At 36.0% G+C, this 17821-nt stretch overlaps 1 protein-coding gene across 3 annotated transcripts in view; it reads right to left on the bottom strand.

Annotated features, from left to right (window-relative positions):
* Positions 1–1569: 1569 nt before the first annotated feature.
* LOC105150448 (uncharacterized) overlaps positions 1570–17821 on the bottom strand; it is a 141249-nt gene continuing 124997 nt past the window's right edge. The window contains exons 5-11 of one of the 3 annotated variants that reach the window (XR_015547296.1): positions 10694–10830; positions 7509–7841; positions 4897–4959; positions 4345–4634; positions 3779–4075; positions 3008–3407; positions 1570–2829 (exon numbers count right to left, since the gene is read on the bottom strand). Coding sequence is in view for 2 of the 3 variants with exons in the window: in XM_087413051.1 (XP_087269177.1) it covers positions 3170–3407; positions 3779–4075; positions 4345–4634; positions 4897–4959; positions 7509–7841; positions 10694–10830 (1358 nt within the window). In the remaining variant the exon portion in view is untranslated. Of the gene's footprint in view, positions 3408–3778; positions 4076–4344; positions 4635–4896; positions 4960–7508; positions 7842–10693; positions 10831–17821 lie in introns of all 3 variants that reach the window. The other 2 variants (XM_087413051.1, XM_087413052.1) reach the window with 2 other exon arrangements.

Here is a 17821-nt window from a genome sequence, read left to right as displayed (position 1 = left end):
TTTACTATATACAACGTCCGTTTATACATTTATTTATATTTATATGTGCATATGTATACGCAGATGCACGTAAAGATTTTGTATATACTATGATGCACAGTCGACAACTTACGTGATATTACAATAAAATTACTGTATTTATATATATTTATATATGTATACATTCTTACGTAAATTTTTCACGTTGATAATGAAATCTATACACACGCATGAGTTTCAGGAATAAGTATATGATTGGTATATCACGTTTCCTGGCCTATAATCTAAAATCATAGCCCTTAATTAATCACCGAAAGTATTCGCGGGAAACGGATTTGATCATAGCGAGCGTAAATCGAGTCACAGCGGAGAGCAAAAAGTTTCTACCTAATATACCAATAGAAGCCTATATACAACGAAAAATATATATTAAAATATATTAAATCACTGGTATTAAAAAATACATGACATATCATGCTGTGTACTTTTACGAATAAGAATATAACGAATAAGAACTACAACGTAAAAATCGGAAGCGTCTGAATCTCCACTGCGTCTATCTCGATATACGAGTGTATACGCTTTATATAGCTCGCCATTTAATGTACGTGATCATATATACATTACGTATTATCTAGGTACCGCATTATATACAGTATTTCTAACTACTGCTAACTAATCGCTCGTGACTGTCAAAAGTTTTTTCATCAAGGATGCAAGTGCTAAACGTTGCTACGCACGCGGGAGAGCGACGCCGGGAGATGTGATCGTCTTGCATCGCATCCTCGGTAACATTTGATGGACTTAAATCGTATAATATATACAGCCCTGTGACACAGATATGTACGATACGATGACAGACACGCCTACGTATATCTATGTATGTACAATTGTATTGTCGGATCTCGCTATTTTATCATTGAGACGCTATAGCTCGGTTTGTCGCAGGGAAGTAAAGACATCCTCGAATAAAATTATTTTCAAAAAAAGATATCAACACTAAAGAAAAAAAAATGAGTGAAATAATTTTTTCTGCATCATTTATTGCGATCTGAATCATTCAAACATATGTGTAAATAGATTAATGAAGTTAGTGTTCGATATAACTCGTTCGTTATAATTTTCGATAATGCTGCAACCAAATTGAATTTATAAAAAATAATAAGTGATAAGTATTTCCTCGTCAATGACTAATTTTTGTAAATTAGTATATGCAAAGATATTAAAAAAAATTGTTAATAAAAAATCATCAATCATCTTTTGAAATAATAATTGAAATATATCAGGAGTAATTTATAAAAATGTTAATATAAACATATGTAGAATATGTGTTTATATAATTTGATCTATTTTTATGAACACCAATCAGGTTGCAATTAGAAATTGTAAAACTTTCTATTATTGATAACACACGATTTACAAGCATTGACACTAGAAGTATCGACGAATATTTTTCTTACTCACTAAAAGAATTAAATATATATATATATATATATATATATATATATATATATATATATATATATATCTGTATCACGTGTAGACGAGATACAGATTACTAATAAAGCCATCTATTGGAAAAATAATGGATTTCTTTTTACTACACCTAATAAATTACTATGAAAATAAAGAATCCAAACAATACAAAGTCTAAAATTATGAAGCACGTTTTTAAGTAGTCTTTTAGACGCAAAAAAACGTCTTCTGATTCGACTTTTTGTTGTCTGGGAAAATGATAAAGAACCAAATATTCATCAATATGAAAGACATAATTATCGATAAGTAAAAGAAAAAATTTCAAAATCTTATCTGTTACATAAAAAATATACAACCTGAGTGCAAAATATTGAATATACAAAGAATATAATCGATTCTCTTATTGAAATCTAATAACGCTTTATTCAAAAACTTGACGGCTCGCATAACAATACACGATTGGTCTCGTGCTATCGCTAGACGTTATTACACTTTTAGAGCCTTTAGAAATATTACCGTGTCTCTTGATAATATTAATCTAAATTATCCATAAAATATAGGAAGATAAATGACCGATAGATAGATGACCTCGATACTTCTAGTGTTAAAGTCAGTTCATTTCGCAGATAATGCAATTTCTTCGCCATTGAATAGTTTTCAAATGAGAAAGAAAAACAATACATTCCAATATGATTCACTTTATACGCTTGAAACGTATAAAATTACGTAAAATTAAAGCTATTCCATTAAAAAAATTGTCCTAATAATAATACAATAATCTCTCATTGCTTCATGTACAGATAAAAAACTTATATAACAAATTTGTACGCGGTTGAATATATTAATTTGCACTATTACTGATTAAGAAATATGTTATATATTTAGGTGTGTAAATATAATAAACATAAACATTTTCGATTGATGAAATGTACAGCATATGACATAAAAATATAACTTATGCTGAACATTTAGCTAGTTTAACTGTTTATGTATACTATGTTTACGTGTTTATCAATTTTTTTTACAATAGTCTTTAATGTGAACTAGTGCACACTAATACATTCAACCGAATTAGTTATTAATTTTCCGTATACTTAAAAATGCATATTAATATTCATACTGTATATAATACGCAGCGTGTCTTCGTATACCCTTTAAATGCTTACAACTGCGGGATTTAATCATCAACATGGATTTAGATTTCTCTTATTTATATTTCATTTAATTTACATCCTCTCGTTCAATCACTCCTCAATTAATTGTCTATAAAATTGATTACATCTTTCTTTGGGTTCCTTTGTGATTTCTTCATGAATTTTTTATTTCTTGATGCTATTATTGAATTTCATTTGATAGTCTCATCAGTGATATTAGCTGTAAAAATTAAATGCCGAGTTAACTTGTCTATTCTTGACTTTCTTTTCGCAGTCAAAATATTAAAATATAAAACGGGATTAAAGAGGAAGTCATGAATGAATCAATTAACTCAATGCCAATAAACAAAAAATAAGCAGACTTAGAGATCATTGAGATCCGATATTCCGAATATTACCTCGATTAATAGCTTCGAGAAATCAAATCATGGCTAATGATAGAATTCTGGTAGATTGCACAAGCGTCGTGCTTGTTGCTGATGATGATGTTGTTGCTGTTGGTGTGATTGCTGATGATGTTGATGGTAGAGAGTGTTCCCTTGATGGGTCACTTGCTGGTGTCACTCGTGGGACTTGTTGTTCAGCGGATGATAATTGCCGCCTGACGAAGTCACTAAAGCGAGAGGTATGGGTGTTGGATGAGGATGCGAGTGGCCAGAGCTGGAGGAATGCGTTGTAAGCGCTAAAGGACTGCCAGAGATAGAATTGGCGAGGGAATATACCGAAGGTGCAGGCGATGTCATTGTTGGACTGCCCATTGCAGCTGTTGGCGGATTGATCCTCTTTTCCTTCTGCCTCCTGAAATATAATTACATATTGCTTGAAGAGAAAGAAAACTAATGCAAAATTCACAATCTATTATCGTCATAAAGAAAAAAAATAAAGATCTTTCTGTGTATATCCAACTATGTATATTTTATGAATGTATCTGGGAGAGAGGGGAGATTAAATTTTCTCTTAAAATTTATGATTAAAAGTTATGATTGATCTATTTTTTCTAATTCAAAATAAATTTTGAAAAAGAAACATTTCAAACTCTAAAATATTTAAAAAAAAAGCAACTCATTAACGCAAAAAATTACTACTTATATGATATACATTGACTCAAATCGTCTCTAAAAAAATTCTGGATACGGCTATGTGTATATCTTAACAATTTTAATATTTACCTATTACAAAACCACACACGAACTACTTCTTTCTCCATCGCAAGACTATCCGCCAGTATGGTTATCTCCTCGGACGTGGGCTTTGGGTTTTGGATAAAAGACTTTTCGAGAGCCACTCTTACGCTGGTCTCTATCGACGTTCTCTTCTTCCGCCGTCTGCCAATTGCTTCCGGTGTCGTAAGTGGATTCGACAGAGAGTTAGGATTGTTCAATGAATTATCGGCATCCTCTAACCACTTTTGTAACAGTGGTTTCAGCTTGCACATATTTTTGAAGGAAAGATTCAGTGCTTCAAACCTGCATAACCATTGATTTTGCTCAGCTTAGTGTCAGTAATCATTTATTTCATTAACTTTAAAATGATGTAAGTAAACTACTTTTGTTTTATATGCCATTTCTATTATATATAAAAGAAATAATTTAAACAATATATAAGCTTAATAGTCTGAAAAAGAAAACAACTCAAAAACTCCGAATAAAAATATTTTTTAAACATTATTACAGCGTTTATATTCATTTGAAAATTATATTTATTTAATTAAAGCTTACACAAAAAATATGTTTACCTGGAGATCGTAGTTTGGGAAAAATCGTTGCCGTAAAGTTTGCCCATGGCGAGTCCGACGTCTCCTTGAGTAAAACCAAGCTTGATCCGTCTTTGTTTGAAGGTTTTGGCGAATTGTTCTAACTCTTCGAGGTCCGTTGTTTCCTCCGGCGAAGGTTCTAATCTCGTCGGTTTTATTGCTGGCGGTGTGCTCGGTGGTGGCGATGATCTTTGCGCCAAACTTCGCCCGACTAAATTGCCGCTATTTTGAAGAACTTGCTGCTTCTGTAGCAACTGCGCTGCCGCTTGCACCTAACAATTATAGTTTTTCTTATCAATTTTAAATTATTCAAAAATACACACGAGATGTTTAAGGATAATAATCGTCGTTTTAAACATGCAAATTAAAGTTGTATCGAGCCTTTTAAAAGTGATCTAGATATCTCTATAATATGCTCTTATCACTTCTAAAGGAATTTTAACCCTTATTATTACAAAATAATGTTCATGCTTTCGTCCGTAAATAAATTTTGCAATCAACAATGCCTGGATACAACTCTCTCCTAAATCGTACCTGCATGGACTGTGAGCGCGGATGACTCGGTCTTGTTGGGTAGCCACCGCTCTGCAACAGCCCCTGCAAGACGTTGACGACCATTGGTAAAAATCAATAATGGTCACCTGCATTTCATTTCTATTCAAAATAGAAATTCATTTCCACGGTATCTTTAAAATGCATTTCAAAATGAAATACAGCTTTTAATTGATTCGTCACATCTCTATAGTCCTAAATTTCTGTAAACGAGCATTGTGATTCAAAAATACAGCTACGTACCGTTACTTATAGCTAATTTTGCGCCCGTCAATCTCGAAAATAAATGTCTTAGTGTTTTTATGAAACGCGACACGTGTTGAGCGCGTGTACAGGTATGAAAAATATATTCCAAGGGTTGAATCAGTCCGATCGATTATCTTCATCTATTCCTTAGCCATGCGATACTCGATTATGAGAATGAAGGGTACGGTATCCCGGGTCGGAAAGGGTTCAGGGTTGGTCGCGTGTCGCTGGCATACGAGCAGTTAGTTTATGCGCATTGTGGCCGCGAAGACACCCTACGGAAATGCCTCGAGTTGAGCCACGTGCGGGATCAACCGCGACAGGTTTATCGTCTACGAAAGACAGTTGTGTTTAACTTTAAGCGGAGTTGATCTCTTAGTACTTAAGAGACAGGACACAGATTTAAAAATATTTACAGAAATGCTACAAATAATCAAGCATTTTTCTACTGAGAGGAACAATTGATAGAAAAATTAAGGCATGCAGGTAACTTTTGCGAAACTTAACAAGTATAAAAAATATTTTGTAACCTGTATGTGTATCTAAATATATTACATCTTTTTACTTTAATTTACTCGAAAAATCCTTCAAATTTTCATATAAAAAATTTCATGTCAAAAATAAATACATGTTATTCTATATCTAAAAATGATTTTAAATATTTTACAATTATTCAGAGTAAAAAAGATCGTTTTACAGTAATTAAAATGAAGGTAGAAAAAGATCCCTAAACGATCTCTGAATGAAGAAATTGAACCTTTGTTGCGGCAGATAAGCCATAAAAGTCCTCACGTGGCGCACACGCGTAACCGCCCGCGAAGGGGTTGAAAGGGGCAGGTTGTACTCGGCGCAGCGCTTTCTCGAATGGAGAAGGTCGTGTGCCTGTCTTAATGCTGCATACGAATAAAAAAAGAAAGGAAGAACACACGGAGAAGGAAGGTCCTTCTGTAGCTAAGAAAGAGAAGGAGCGCGGTGAAAAAAGGAAACATCCTGGCCACGTGTGAGGTAACAAAAGGCGCCCCGGGGCAAGGTGCCGAAGGGCTCTAAGCCCACCTTGTTGCATCGTGCGGTACCTTCTGATACAGACGGGAAATATCTAGGGCCCTATGTGCAAATACACATGTACGTGTGCGTGCACAATAAATATATAATACATGCGAACGCCGCTGCCCATTAAGTGTGCTAAACCTCGAAGTCGTTTTGTTGATTTTTCCCGGAGACTATAGTTGTACGCGCACGTCGTGATGGATTCTATAGACATTTTTTTTTTTTTCGTAAATGCAAAGCCCGGTCCATTCAGATCGCTCGCGAGAAGAGCCGCACAAATGAGAAAAAGAGGGAGAGGGAGCGCATCCAGGAAGCGGGATCGTTTTTCAACGTATCCCCGGATATCGTAGATCGATTCCTCCACCTTCTGTCGATCCGAAAGATCCAACGAACAAATAGTGAGAAAATCGTGGAACGCTTCTTTCATCGGAGGAGGAATGCGTGCTGCGAGACGACTGATAAATATGTCGCTTCTTTTTCGGCGATCGTCAGGCGCGGGTTTTAAGGCATACTCGAAACGTGATATTTATCGAGGAAAATCAGGAAATCGCTTTGTATGCTTTTTTCCGGGGAATCTTCAATTATTATTCGTTTTGTAAGCGTTTTCTGTATTGTTATATTATTATGATGCTATCGGGTGTATTTTAAAATTCAGATTCCTCAGTAATATCTTTTTTATCTTTGCACAACAGATTTTATATCTAAGATTTTTCAGCTTTTACTAGCATTACTTTTGCGATAAATTACATTGCATTGCATTCCACTTTTTGCTTTCATCAATGCGAAGCAATAGATACGTATAATGGGACTAAATAAACGGACACCGCAAATTCCATTAGAGATTGCGTCGGGATTATTTCGATGACTACTCGTTTAAGAAGACTTTAATGCGATGTAATGGAGCGCGAAATTCAGCTGTGATGCGGTTGCAAGGCGCTGTTCGTATACATTTGCATCGGTGAGAGCAAGCCTAAACGAGGAGGTAGCACCCCGATTTCCTTTGTGCCGTTGCCAGACAGCTATCTCGACGTCGAATCGCGAATACGTGAAGAATAAGACGTTCGCTCTCGCTTGATCTGCACCCTGATCAGATAGCACTGCCGAACGTCGCTGCTTTGACGATCCGCTTCAATCGGATCCGATCCCGCTGACGAATCACAATGATACGAAATGCAATTTGTGATTTAAGTAGATAAGTAATTCGGCAAAGTAGTTATCGATAAAACGACTCGAAAATCGGAAATATTATTTTTTAATAGATTCTGATCTATATAGAATAAATTTCATTGTTCATCACCCACCTGATTTTGCAAGAAGAACGGTGGAAGCTGTCCCGCAGCTGGATTGGCCTGAAACATGGCGAATTGCTGTAGTTGTTGTTGTAGCGACTGTAGTTGATGATGTTGCAACGTCGAAGCGAGCGCTTGGAGATCCTGGGTCCCTAATGCACCATGCATCAGCAATTGCTGGCTGAGCAATTGAGCGGTCGCCAGAGCAGAATTGCTATTGTTTTGTTGGCCGGACGTGTGCTGCTGTTGGTGACTGCCGGTGAGCTGGCTGCTGATTCCGGAACTCGGTGAGGACGCACTGCCACTAGTACCGCTGCTACTGTTGCGTTGCGAGACATCCGTGACCTGAAGCAACATCTCAAATTTATATCAATTCGACCTTTTTTGTGTTAATAAATCTAATGTAAATTTAACTAAAAATATACAACAAAAATTGTGTGAAAAATGTGTAATTAGTAGATATATTTTAAGATATACATATATTTATTTTTTAGGACTTCTAGAACTAAAAGAAATTCCCTAAAAATCGTTTTTTTTCAGGTAGTAAACATTTTGTGGAAATATATCTTCTAGATTTCGTTCAGAAACATCACCTAAGTGCTCCCATGTATCGTCTTATCCTTGTTTAACATGGGTGAACAACAAGGACGATACACGTGGGTATTCAAGTAATGTTTCTGAATGAAATCTAGAAGATATATTTCCACAGGATGTTTACTATCTAAAATACCTGAAAAAAAAAACGATTTTTAGGCAATTTCTTTTTTAACTTTGAAATTAAAAGTGCCTTTTCATACTGACGCTCAACACTCATTTTCAATTTTAAAATATTGAAAATACATCATAAAAACGAACGTGGTTTATAATTCAAAACGTATGAAAAGAAGAGCATAAAAAATTTTTTTATGCTCTTCTTTTCATACGTTATATAATAGCATACACGTTCGCGTATATATAAATATTCACATAAACATTCTCGCGAGTTTTTATTTTAAAAAAATCAGAGCGACAGTAAAATATACAATAAAATTTTTATTTAAAAAGTCAGAGTAACAGTAAAATATACTCAGCAAAAGAGAATAGCTTACTGATATTATATCGTAGTGAGTCTTCGCTATATATTATCCTCTTTCGCAACTTTGATTATAACAAATAATAGATACATGTAATTTCGTGAAAATCTTCTTCTATTAATTTTCGATATGTATAATTGTTTGTGTTGCTTGCATTTCAATTTATTTCAAAATTGTTTGCATTAAAAAATTATCTAATATTACTTGGAATTTTGAATAAAAATAATTTGAAAAATCCGGGAATTCGCAGGAAACGTTTTTACAAAATTTCAGTAAACATCCTGTCCAATTTTAAGAGTCAATATTACGCCAATCAATAGTCGTTACTATATCCATAGAAAATATTTCCGAATTCAATGCTATAATATTCAATCTATCACAAAATAGGATCGATATAAGGACTTATTTAATTATATAGAGAATCTTTATTTAATTTGAGGAAAAAGAATAGGAAATATTGATCTAATTTTAATATTGTATTATTTTTATATTGCATAAAGCTAAAGTATGTCAAGAATACTCTTTGTTTCGTTAGAGAAATCTTTTCTGAGAAACTTTAGTCAGATGCTATGCACAATTTTTGGTGTCCAACAACTAAATAGTTTATCGTTTCATATTATCAAGTGACAATCTTTGATTCCCCTAAAATGCGGGCTACGACATTTCACGCTGTAACGTGGGACCGAGAACACGAAGAATCAGTCGGGCCGTGCGCGAGGAGGGCCACCCTCCCTAATATTACAGAGTAAATTCGCCGTCGAACAAAGCTATGTTTACACTCGGCCAGGTCAGGATATTGGTCACTACGGTCCATCCTGCGCTTTTGTGTTTTATAAAACCTACTCTCCCTACGTCGTCCCTTCTTGTCGTCCATCTCGCTAGTGGCTTCCTTTATTTATTTGTCAAATATTGATCGCGAGCGCTTTTTACGCCCGTCAAGAGCGTCCTGTACGAAAAAAAAAATTGAAGACACGGTCCGGGAACGTTCCTCTCGAAAGAAAGCACGCTTGATATTATGCTCGCAAATGGGATTGGTAACGTTGTTGATACATTTAAGCAACGCACACAGGCAACAGATGACAATGGGTGACATGACAAAGCACGCTTTCGTCAAAATAAGTAGAGAAAATACCATTGAAGAGTTAAGTTATTGAAGAAAATCATCTTTTGTAAATATTATTAACAAGTTTAGTACGAAGACATTTAATTATCAATAATAACAGCATAAACAAAATACAAGATTGATTAATCGAAAGAGAGATTCTCATAAAAATATTACATGCACTATTTCCAAAAACAAACGGAAATAAATAAAAAATATTATTTATTTACATATAAAATATTTTTTATTTGATTTGATTATTTATGTATTAAAAAAAAATATTTTTATTTATAAGAAAAATATTTGATATAACCTTTTTAATTAAATATATATATATATATATATATATATATATATATATATATACACACACACACACACACACGGATTACTTCATTCACTATATTAGTATGTAACTTTTTAAAATATTTGTTCATAAAAATGTTTTATGTTGATTGAATAAACGAACCGAAGATGCTACACGTTTTTACATTTTTTAACAATAACGTGTATATGAATAATAATCATTTATTGAAATCGTAAAAATGTTTGTCATTCGTTATTAATTTTAAGAACATATATCAGACGTGTCGATGTTAATAGAACCATTGACACGAAGAGCGACTAATTTCGCGCGTATTATACAAGCAGTCTGCAACTTCATGCACGCAAGATGCCGTGCAAATTATTTGCGAATTATACTCGTATATTTTGCTCGCGGCACTAAAAGCGCTTTCAGCACTCTGTATGCATTTCTGATAATTATTAATAACGCGCAATAATACATGACAAACATATAGTCAATATCTTTTTGTCTTCTAATCACAATCATATATTCATAAAGTATTGAATAATATATTTTACATCATTTATAAAATATTAACTTGAACAGGAACAAGAGAAATCTTCGTTAACAAAATAATTCAATTTCAACACCAATTAAAAAAATATTATAATCGCGAATATAAAAAAAATATACGAAAAGAATAAATCAAAATAGAGTTAGATCAAAATTTATTTACCAGATTGAGAGCTTCCCTGTCCGAGTCCATGGAGTCATTATCAAGATGCGCCTCAGTAGCATCTTGGATGTCACTTGCGATACTCCTGTCATCTCCGCTAAGTTCAGGACCATCGACATCCCCATGCAAATCTGCATCTGCAACAAATAACAACTTTGATTTAAATATTTGTTCGATCTAAATTTTTTTTGTTTAAATTTTTTATACCTGATAAATCTTTAAAATTAAATCTCTGTTTTTACTCTTATTAAGCACTCAAGATGTAGCGTAACATTGACGTTGCAAGACTCAGAATTTAAAATATTTATATTTTTAACTCCGTAGTTTATTATCAAATTCGTCAGAAAAGAATTTGCGCTATTGTCGTACAATCGTTATTGTTCTGCGCTCTATACTTCTGATGATGATGATATCGCGTGGGGATGCTGGTCGGCGTGCTGGTGGCATGAAGACGCATATCCGCGAAGATCATCCTGGACTCTTCCAGGAAGACCATCATAGCTTCGTCCGTTTCGTTCGTCGTCCCTACATTGGGACGCTTCTCGAGGTCCAGCACGGCGAACGATTTCTCGCGCGAAGGGGATCGCACTCGGCGATCCCACGTTGATCTATCGATCGGCGCGATCCCATTGCGCTTCGGAAGACATGAGACAAAAAAAGCTGTGCACTCCGATAAAAAAAAAACGCACCGATTGTTCACGTTTCTTCGCGCAATGTTAACTGACGATTGATTGAGAAAATAATTAAGTTTGCGATAATTGGAACGGACGTCTTTGAAATTTAATTATCGTTAACACCTCATTAATATTTATGCGGATCGCACAGCGATTGACGCGAGTTTAAGGACCCATAAAAAAAAAAACGGTTTCGAAGAAACTGGTTTGTCGGAGATCGTTTCGAGTCCTAGAAGTCACTGTTGATCTTCGTCGACGAACTGATACAGAGCGAATGTCAGAATGACGCAACGAAACCGTACCCCTAAAGGCGCACCAATCTTCCCCACTACTACATGACCCTGTTGGGCCCCGGGATTGGTCGATCTCATCAGTTACGTCAGGCCGATTGGTCGAGGAGAACCCTTTTGCCCTTTCGGTGTGTCCTCCCCCCCTACTACAGTACAGCAGCAACCCTTCGTGAGCATCCATCATCGTATCTTATGTCTACTTTCTCCCTCGCCACCCCTTTACTAAGAGCCTCCTTCATCTCGTTCGCGCCGGGGTTGTCGAATAATGGCATGGAACCGATTCGCTGATTCGGAGAACACGGGCTTATACACCACGATTGGCTCGCGCGATTTTTAATAATTATTTCGATACGCCGATATACTATTTTGAAAGGGGATTTATAGCATTCAACGTATGTCGCGTTCAGGGCTGCTGTCGCAGCAATGAGATTCTATGGACATTATCGGAAGCAATAAACTTTAGGATTTCGTTTCATACAAACTTTACATTAATTGATCGCAAAAGAACTTGTGCAAGTTATAAAAAATATATTAGATGTAGATATATGTATAATCGATTACAGACTTGCCACAAAACTGAAGAAATTAAGGAATTGTCAGGGAATTGAAAATGATCAGAAAATTAGGAAAAAGAGAATTTTGCAAAATTTTTTGAAAAATAAAAATTCTTTAACAAAGTTTAATATATGTATATCACATCTACGCAGTTTTCAAATACTAGCAACTTAACAATTAAAAATGCAAACAGTGTCAGCAATATTAATAATAATTTACATTGTTATTATATGTTAAAATCAGGAAAAATTTCATCAGGATGAAATTTTGTCTAGAAATCAAAGAAAAGTTATGGAATTTTAAGAAATTTGTGATAATCATAGATTAAAAAGAAAGTCATTAGGTATATAGATCGTCGAATTGGAAAGAAAGAAGCTAGAAATTATTTACAGATATTATTAAATTTACATAATAAGTAATGAAGTTACATAAACGTAATCTCTCAGCACATTTCTATAAATGTGCAAACATTATCATGTAATCATAAAAATTATATAGGTACGCAATATAATATAATCGTGAGAATCAATTTAACAAATGATTGATTTAATATTATCATGTCTCCTGATATTTACAGAATTCGTAAATTATACTAAATTAAATTTGATAAATTATATTTATTAATGACACTATGGATCTTAATATTTTTCATCATCGTTTCGACAACATTATCTACACATTACATCTACACATTACTCTTTTATAGACTTTGTAACGATCCTTCGCGTTTACGAGGTAAACGTAAAAACACGTAAACTGAAGCGAGCAATCAGCCGCAACTAAAGACGAGGAAAGAAGCTATTCCCTCACATTCTTGTGGGAAAAGTCGAAAACCGCGGAGAGACAATGTCGAGGGGGGACGAGGGTCAGCAATGCCAAAAAGTAGAAGTCGCTTAGCCATTTGGAGCCACTTTTCTCGTGGTACTTTCCCATCGACTCCCGATTCCAGGATAAAAGTTGGAGAAGAGAAACCAAAAATGGAGATAAACGCTCGCGAGAACGTTGTAAAAACGCTCCGCTGCAACGCAGGTGGGGGACTAGATCCTTCGGGTCCATCGAGGTGCTACTGGGGCTACGGGAACGATCGTTATAGGAACGTATAGAAGAAGAAGAGTGAAGGAATTCAAAATCCAGTGAATATCCTGCTAGAACGCGGCGTCACTTTTCGGGGGCCCCGACCCGATTTTCGCTTCTCCATCTGCGTTACCTGACGGGAGGATTCCCCCGAAATCGTAAAAAAAAAAGGGAGAAAAAAGACGCAACAGGTCAGGTAGGATACCTTCAGGAAACTGGCGCACAACATTGGAGCGGATTCTCTATAAAATTTCGCTCCGTTCGGCACGTTTCTACCCCATCTGGGTGTATCTTGGGCCCTTCTTCCTTCGTTCGCGCGACCCATTACTCCCCGTATCTACTACTCCTCGTTCTTTCTAACGCGCAGGATATTACGGCAGGTACATACGCGACTCACACGAGGCTTTCCTTTTTCACCCATGAATTTGCATCGTCCCTTCCCTTTTTTCATCGAAAATTACGCTTTTTTTCCGTGAGAATCTGTGAGCCCCTCCGCAGACTCCTCGCAAACGGTAAAGACAGTGCTGGTAGTGGGGAGATAGAAGAAGGGGTCCAAGATTTTTGGGGTGATTTCTGCCAGTTTCGATTTTACCCTTGCTCTCCTTTGTACGTTACGACGAACGACGCGTTAAAGATGGCGGTCGGTATTATGTACCAGGTGTAACGTCTTTGATAACAGAAAAAGAGAGAGTGATTCGCGGATGAAACTACCGCCGATTGGTTTTACTTCTTTCCAACATACACGCGTGCAAAATCACATACAAACGCACATGTATTTAGAGACAGAAGAAGAAAGAAGGGGAGGTAATGCGACAGGAAGCGACGGTTTTTTCGGTTTTTTTTTCCAGTACGCGAATAACTGACGCTTCGCTCTCGACGAATCACAGGCGATAGTTTAAAAAAAAAATTCAACGGATAGTCACGATAAATTTTGTAGGATAGACACGTTACTCGTATCTGTACGAAAGAGAGAGATGAAGAACAGAGACGTGAATGTGAACGCTAACGGATTTTTATTTCATAAAGTCTCGTGCGCCATCGCGTTAGAAAGAGATAGATCTTTAGATACAAAGAACACATTCTATATAAAAGGATTTTGGAAAGCTATTACAGTTTAAAAAAATGTTACGGAGCATACATAAAGAACGATTTTACTAGAGCAAAATTAAATTATTCAAAAGTTTAGTTAGATGCAGATTTGAAAATAATTTCGTTGAACCATCAAAATAATTATATAGGTAACCATCAAAATAATTATATATTTGATATAGATGTTAATATTGCAAAAAGCTTCGTTAATCTAACAATCAGTTTTTACATAATTATTTTTATGGTCCAACAAAATTATTTTCAGATCGGTATCTAGTTAAATTTTCAGATACTTCAACAAAACCGTTCTTATTAAGAACTCTAACTTCCTCTATCTCTCTTTATCTCTTTTGCAAATATCTTTGATGCCATTCCTCTCGCGATTAACAAATAAAGTATAACGACTTCGCTATTAGTTTCAAACTACCAGCAAATTCACACCTGCGACTCTACAATCGGATGAAAGGACCGGCCATTCGGATCGCCGATCCACCCGCCGATCTCGAGCCGGCATCGATTCGATATCGAGCTGTACGAAAGAATGTCGCTCATCTGGAAGATCGTTATCTCCCGATGGATCCTCGACGTTTCTTTGTGCCGCATCTGCATACACATCGACGTACGCACACTCGCGCGCTCATCGCACGGCCGTCCATTGTGCCGTCGACGCGGTCACAATGCAGTCGCCCATGCAATTTCGAGCCATTCAAGTCCGTTTAGCGCTTTGCACGAGTGACACGGTAACCGTCTATCCATCACCCACGCACACTCGTACGAATGCGACGTCGAAAACATCGTCGTCGAGCGGAGTAGGACGAACGCAAGCGATGATACACACGGGCGGCGTCGGTGGGGAGATGCAGCTGTGGATGCAGCCCTCGTGTTATACGTGCTGCTCTTACGAGAGGTCGAAGATGCGAGGTTGCGATGGCGACCTTCGCCTTCGTCCCTTAAGAGAACTCCTCGCGTGACTTACGGCGAAAAACTACGTGGCCGATGACCCGAGCACGAGCAACCTCCAAGATCAGGAGTGTTCACCGCGTGCGAGTCACGTCCGTCAGGTGATAAAACGATGCACAATAGCGCACCTGAAAGCTACTGAAGATTAGGCGATTTTTGGCAAAACTTATGTCTGAAAAGAAAATAGCAAAGAAATTAATCTCCTAGTGACGATTAATCTCCTGTTTATTGAATCGGAAAGTTAGACTGAAAAAATCATGAACTCGACAACTTATTGGGACTAATTTATTATTAATTTAAATGTGTGATGTCCTTTGTATATTGATACAAATAAGTTTAGAAATATATATAATTTTATAAATATATGGTATTTTGAATTAATAAAATGCAAACATCGCATTTACTCGTGAAATTAAACGTTGCGAATATACTGTAAGGAAGATAATTTCTACCAGAACAAGTCTTTCGTCCTGTTACGTGTTTTAACATGAACATTTCCTAGTTACTCTAAATTATAATACAAGAAATACACACAATACGAAGTAACACAATGTGAGCGATGTTCTCTGAGATCCATCTAAATCAATGTCTGAATTATATACCGCTTCTCATGAATATTGCATACATCAGAATATAACAAAAGTTTCCCAGAACTAATTCGTCGAAGTCAAAGTCCGAACGAATGTGTAAAAGCATGTAAGTAACATTTGGTAAAATCAGAACCATGATAAATTCTAGATTCGGTTGACATGACTTTTAACTCAATTATTATTAATTAACGTTAATGTAATTATAACTGCAACACTTATTAATAATTTAAAGTGTTATTACTACTTTTTGCCAACATGCCAGAATCCAACTTTACTTTTACGAATTGCATTAATTTCTTTTTCCAAATTGCGCGAGTTCTTAATACATATTTAATCAATGAATTCGAGAATCATTTATCACAAATCTGATATTAGAGTCAAGCAACCTGGATCGATTCTATCATGTTTCGATTTTACCGAACAGTAGCGTATACATTCCCATCTAAATTGGCGGACTCGGCCGATGAATAGCGACAGACGCTTTCTCCGTTCGCGAGCGAGGAATCGCCATGAAAAAGTTCCATTTTCTGGATGAATTCTGGCCACACCACCGTGCAACCAGAATCCCTTCCTAAACGGCAATCTCTTTTCTCTCTCTCTCTCTTACTCTCTGTTCATCTTCCCTTCCAGAGATTCTCTTCGTCCCTTTTTCTTCTATTTCCTTCATTCTCGTTCTTCCGCTCGTTCTCTGACTCAAAGTGTTTTTGTTCGCCAGGGCGAGAATAGCCACCGACGATGAGGGCGTGCTGCTCTTTCCGCGCGATCTACATAAAATATCGATTCTTCGAGCCGCGTCCCGGGAAAAATATCGGCGAGTCACGCGGGCCCGATGATGAATCCCTCCTACTGAAGCCGGTCCTTCTCGCTTTAACGTATACGGAACGCGTCACAAAAGAGAAATCGTTATTTTCACGGCTCGGTCCGATTTCGCGGTTGCGTCCCGCATTCTCTCCCCGTTTAATCCCCCTCGCCCTCTCTTTTACATTGCCGATCCACCCGCGAATTCGCGATCATCTCGTCGGCGATTTACTTGATTTCCTGCCCTTTTACTTCTTTGTATTGTTTCTTCTTGTTCCATGGTAGTCTTATAATCGATCAGTTTTCTTCATAACCTTTCGCGATTTTTCCAAGACTTATTAATAAAATCATACACAAATTCGATTATAACTTTTATTTCTTTTTAATTGTAAACGATTGTCAAATGAAAAATAATGTTCTTCTGCAGAAGCGACCTTTCTTGGCCCTAAAAATTGTCAAGTTTTTCATATATTCTTGGATTCATTGTTTTCATCAATCTAAGAACTCTTATAATAATTGGTATAACCACTTGTTCATGATGGCGAATGATTTCTTAAGAATTAATTTACGGCATATCGGAATCGTGATTCGTAGAACTTTTACTGTCAGGGTCGAGTTGACATGAACTTTTATGCATTAATGCCAAGTTTGCCACACCATTGCACGTCAGTTCTGTTCGATCGATAAAAAAAGAGAATTTTCCGATTGGAAAATTCAATAAAATCCGTTAAAAATAGATCACACTCTAAATGTGTAATAAGTGCATTTATATGTGTGTGTGTGTGTGTTTTAATTTTTCATGTAAAAATAACACACTGTACTGCAATGAAAATGAATTTACACATTTAAATGTGTTGTATGCCTTCCATTTAATGACACAATACAAATTTCGTTCTATTTTTACTACTCACTGAATGCTAAGAAAAATAGAATATTTGCTGACTTGTGTTACTAAATGAATAGCCTTCATAATGTTAATGTTTTACATAGAAAATTTTAAATCACACACATATATGAAGACACTTATTACTTGGATTTGCAATGCCCAGCATTAATTAGACAAGATTTCAAATTTAATTAATGTGAAATATTTCTACT

The sequence above is a fragment of the Acromyrmex echinatior genome, chromosome 14, assembly GCF_024713525.1.
Source record: "Acromyrmex echinatior isolate Ae372 chromosome 14, ASM2471352v2, whole genome shotgun sequence".
NCBI classification, from domain to species: domain Eukaryota; kingdom Metazoa; phylum Arthropoda; class Insecta; order Hymenoptera; family Formicidae; genus Acromyrmex; species Acromyrmex echinatior.
The sequence above is the reverse complement of the archived record's forward strand: the minus strand, read 5'-3'. Positions and strand labels throughout refer to the sequence as shown.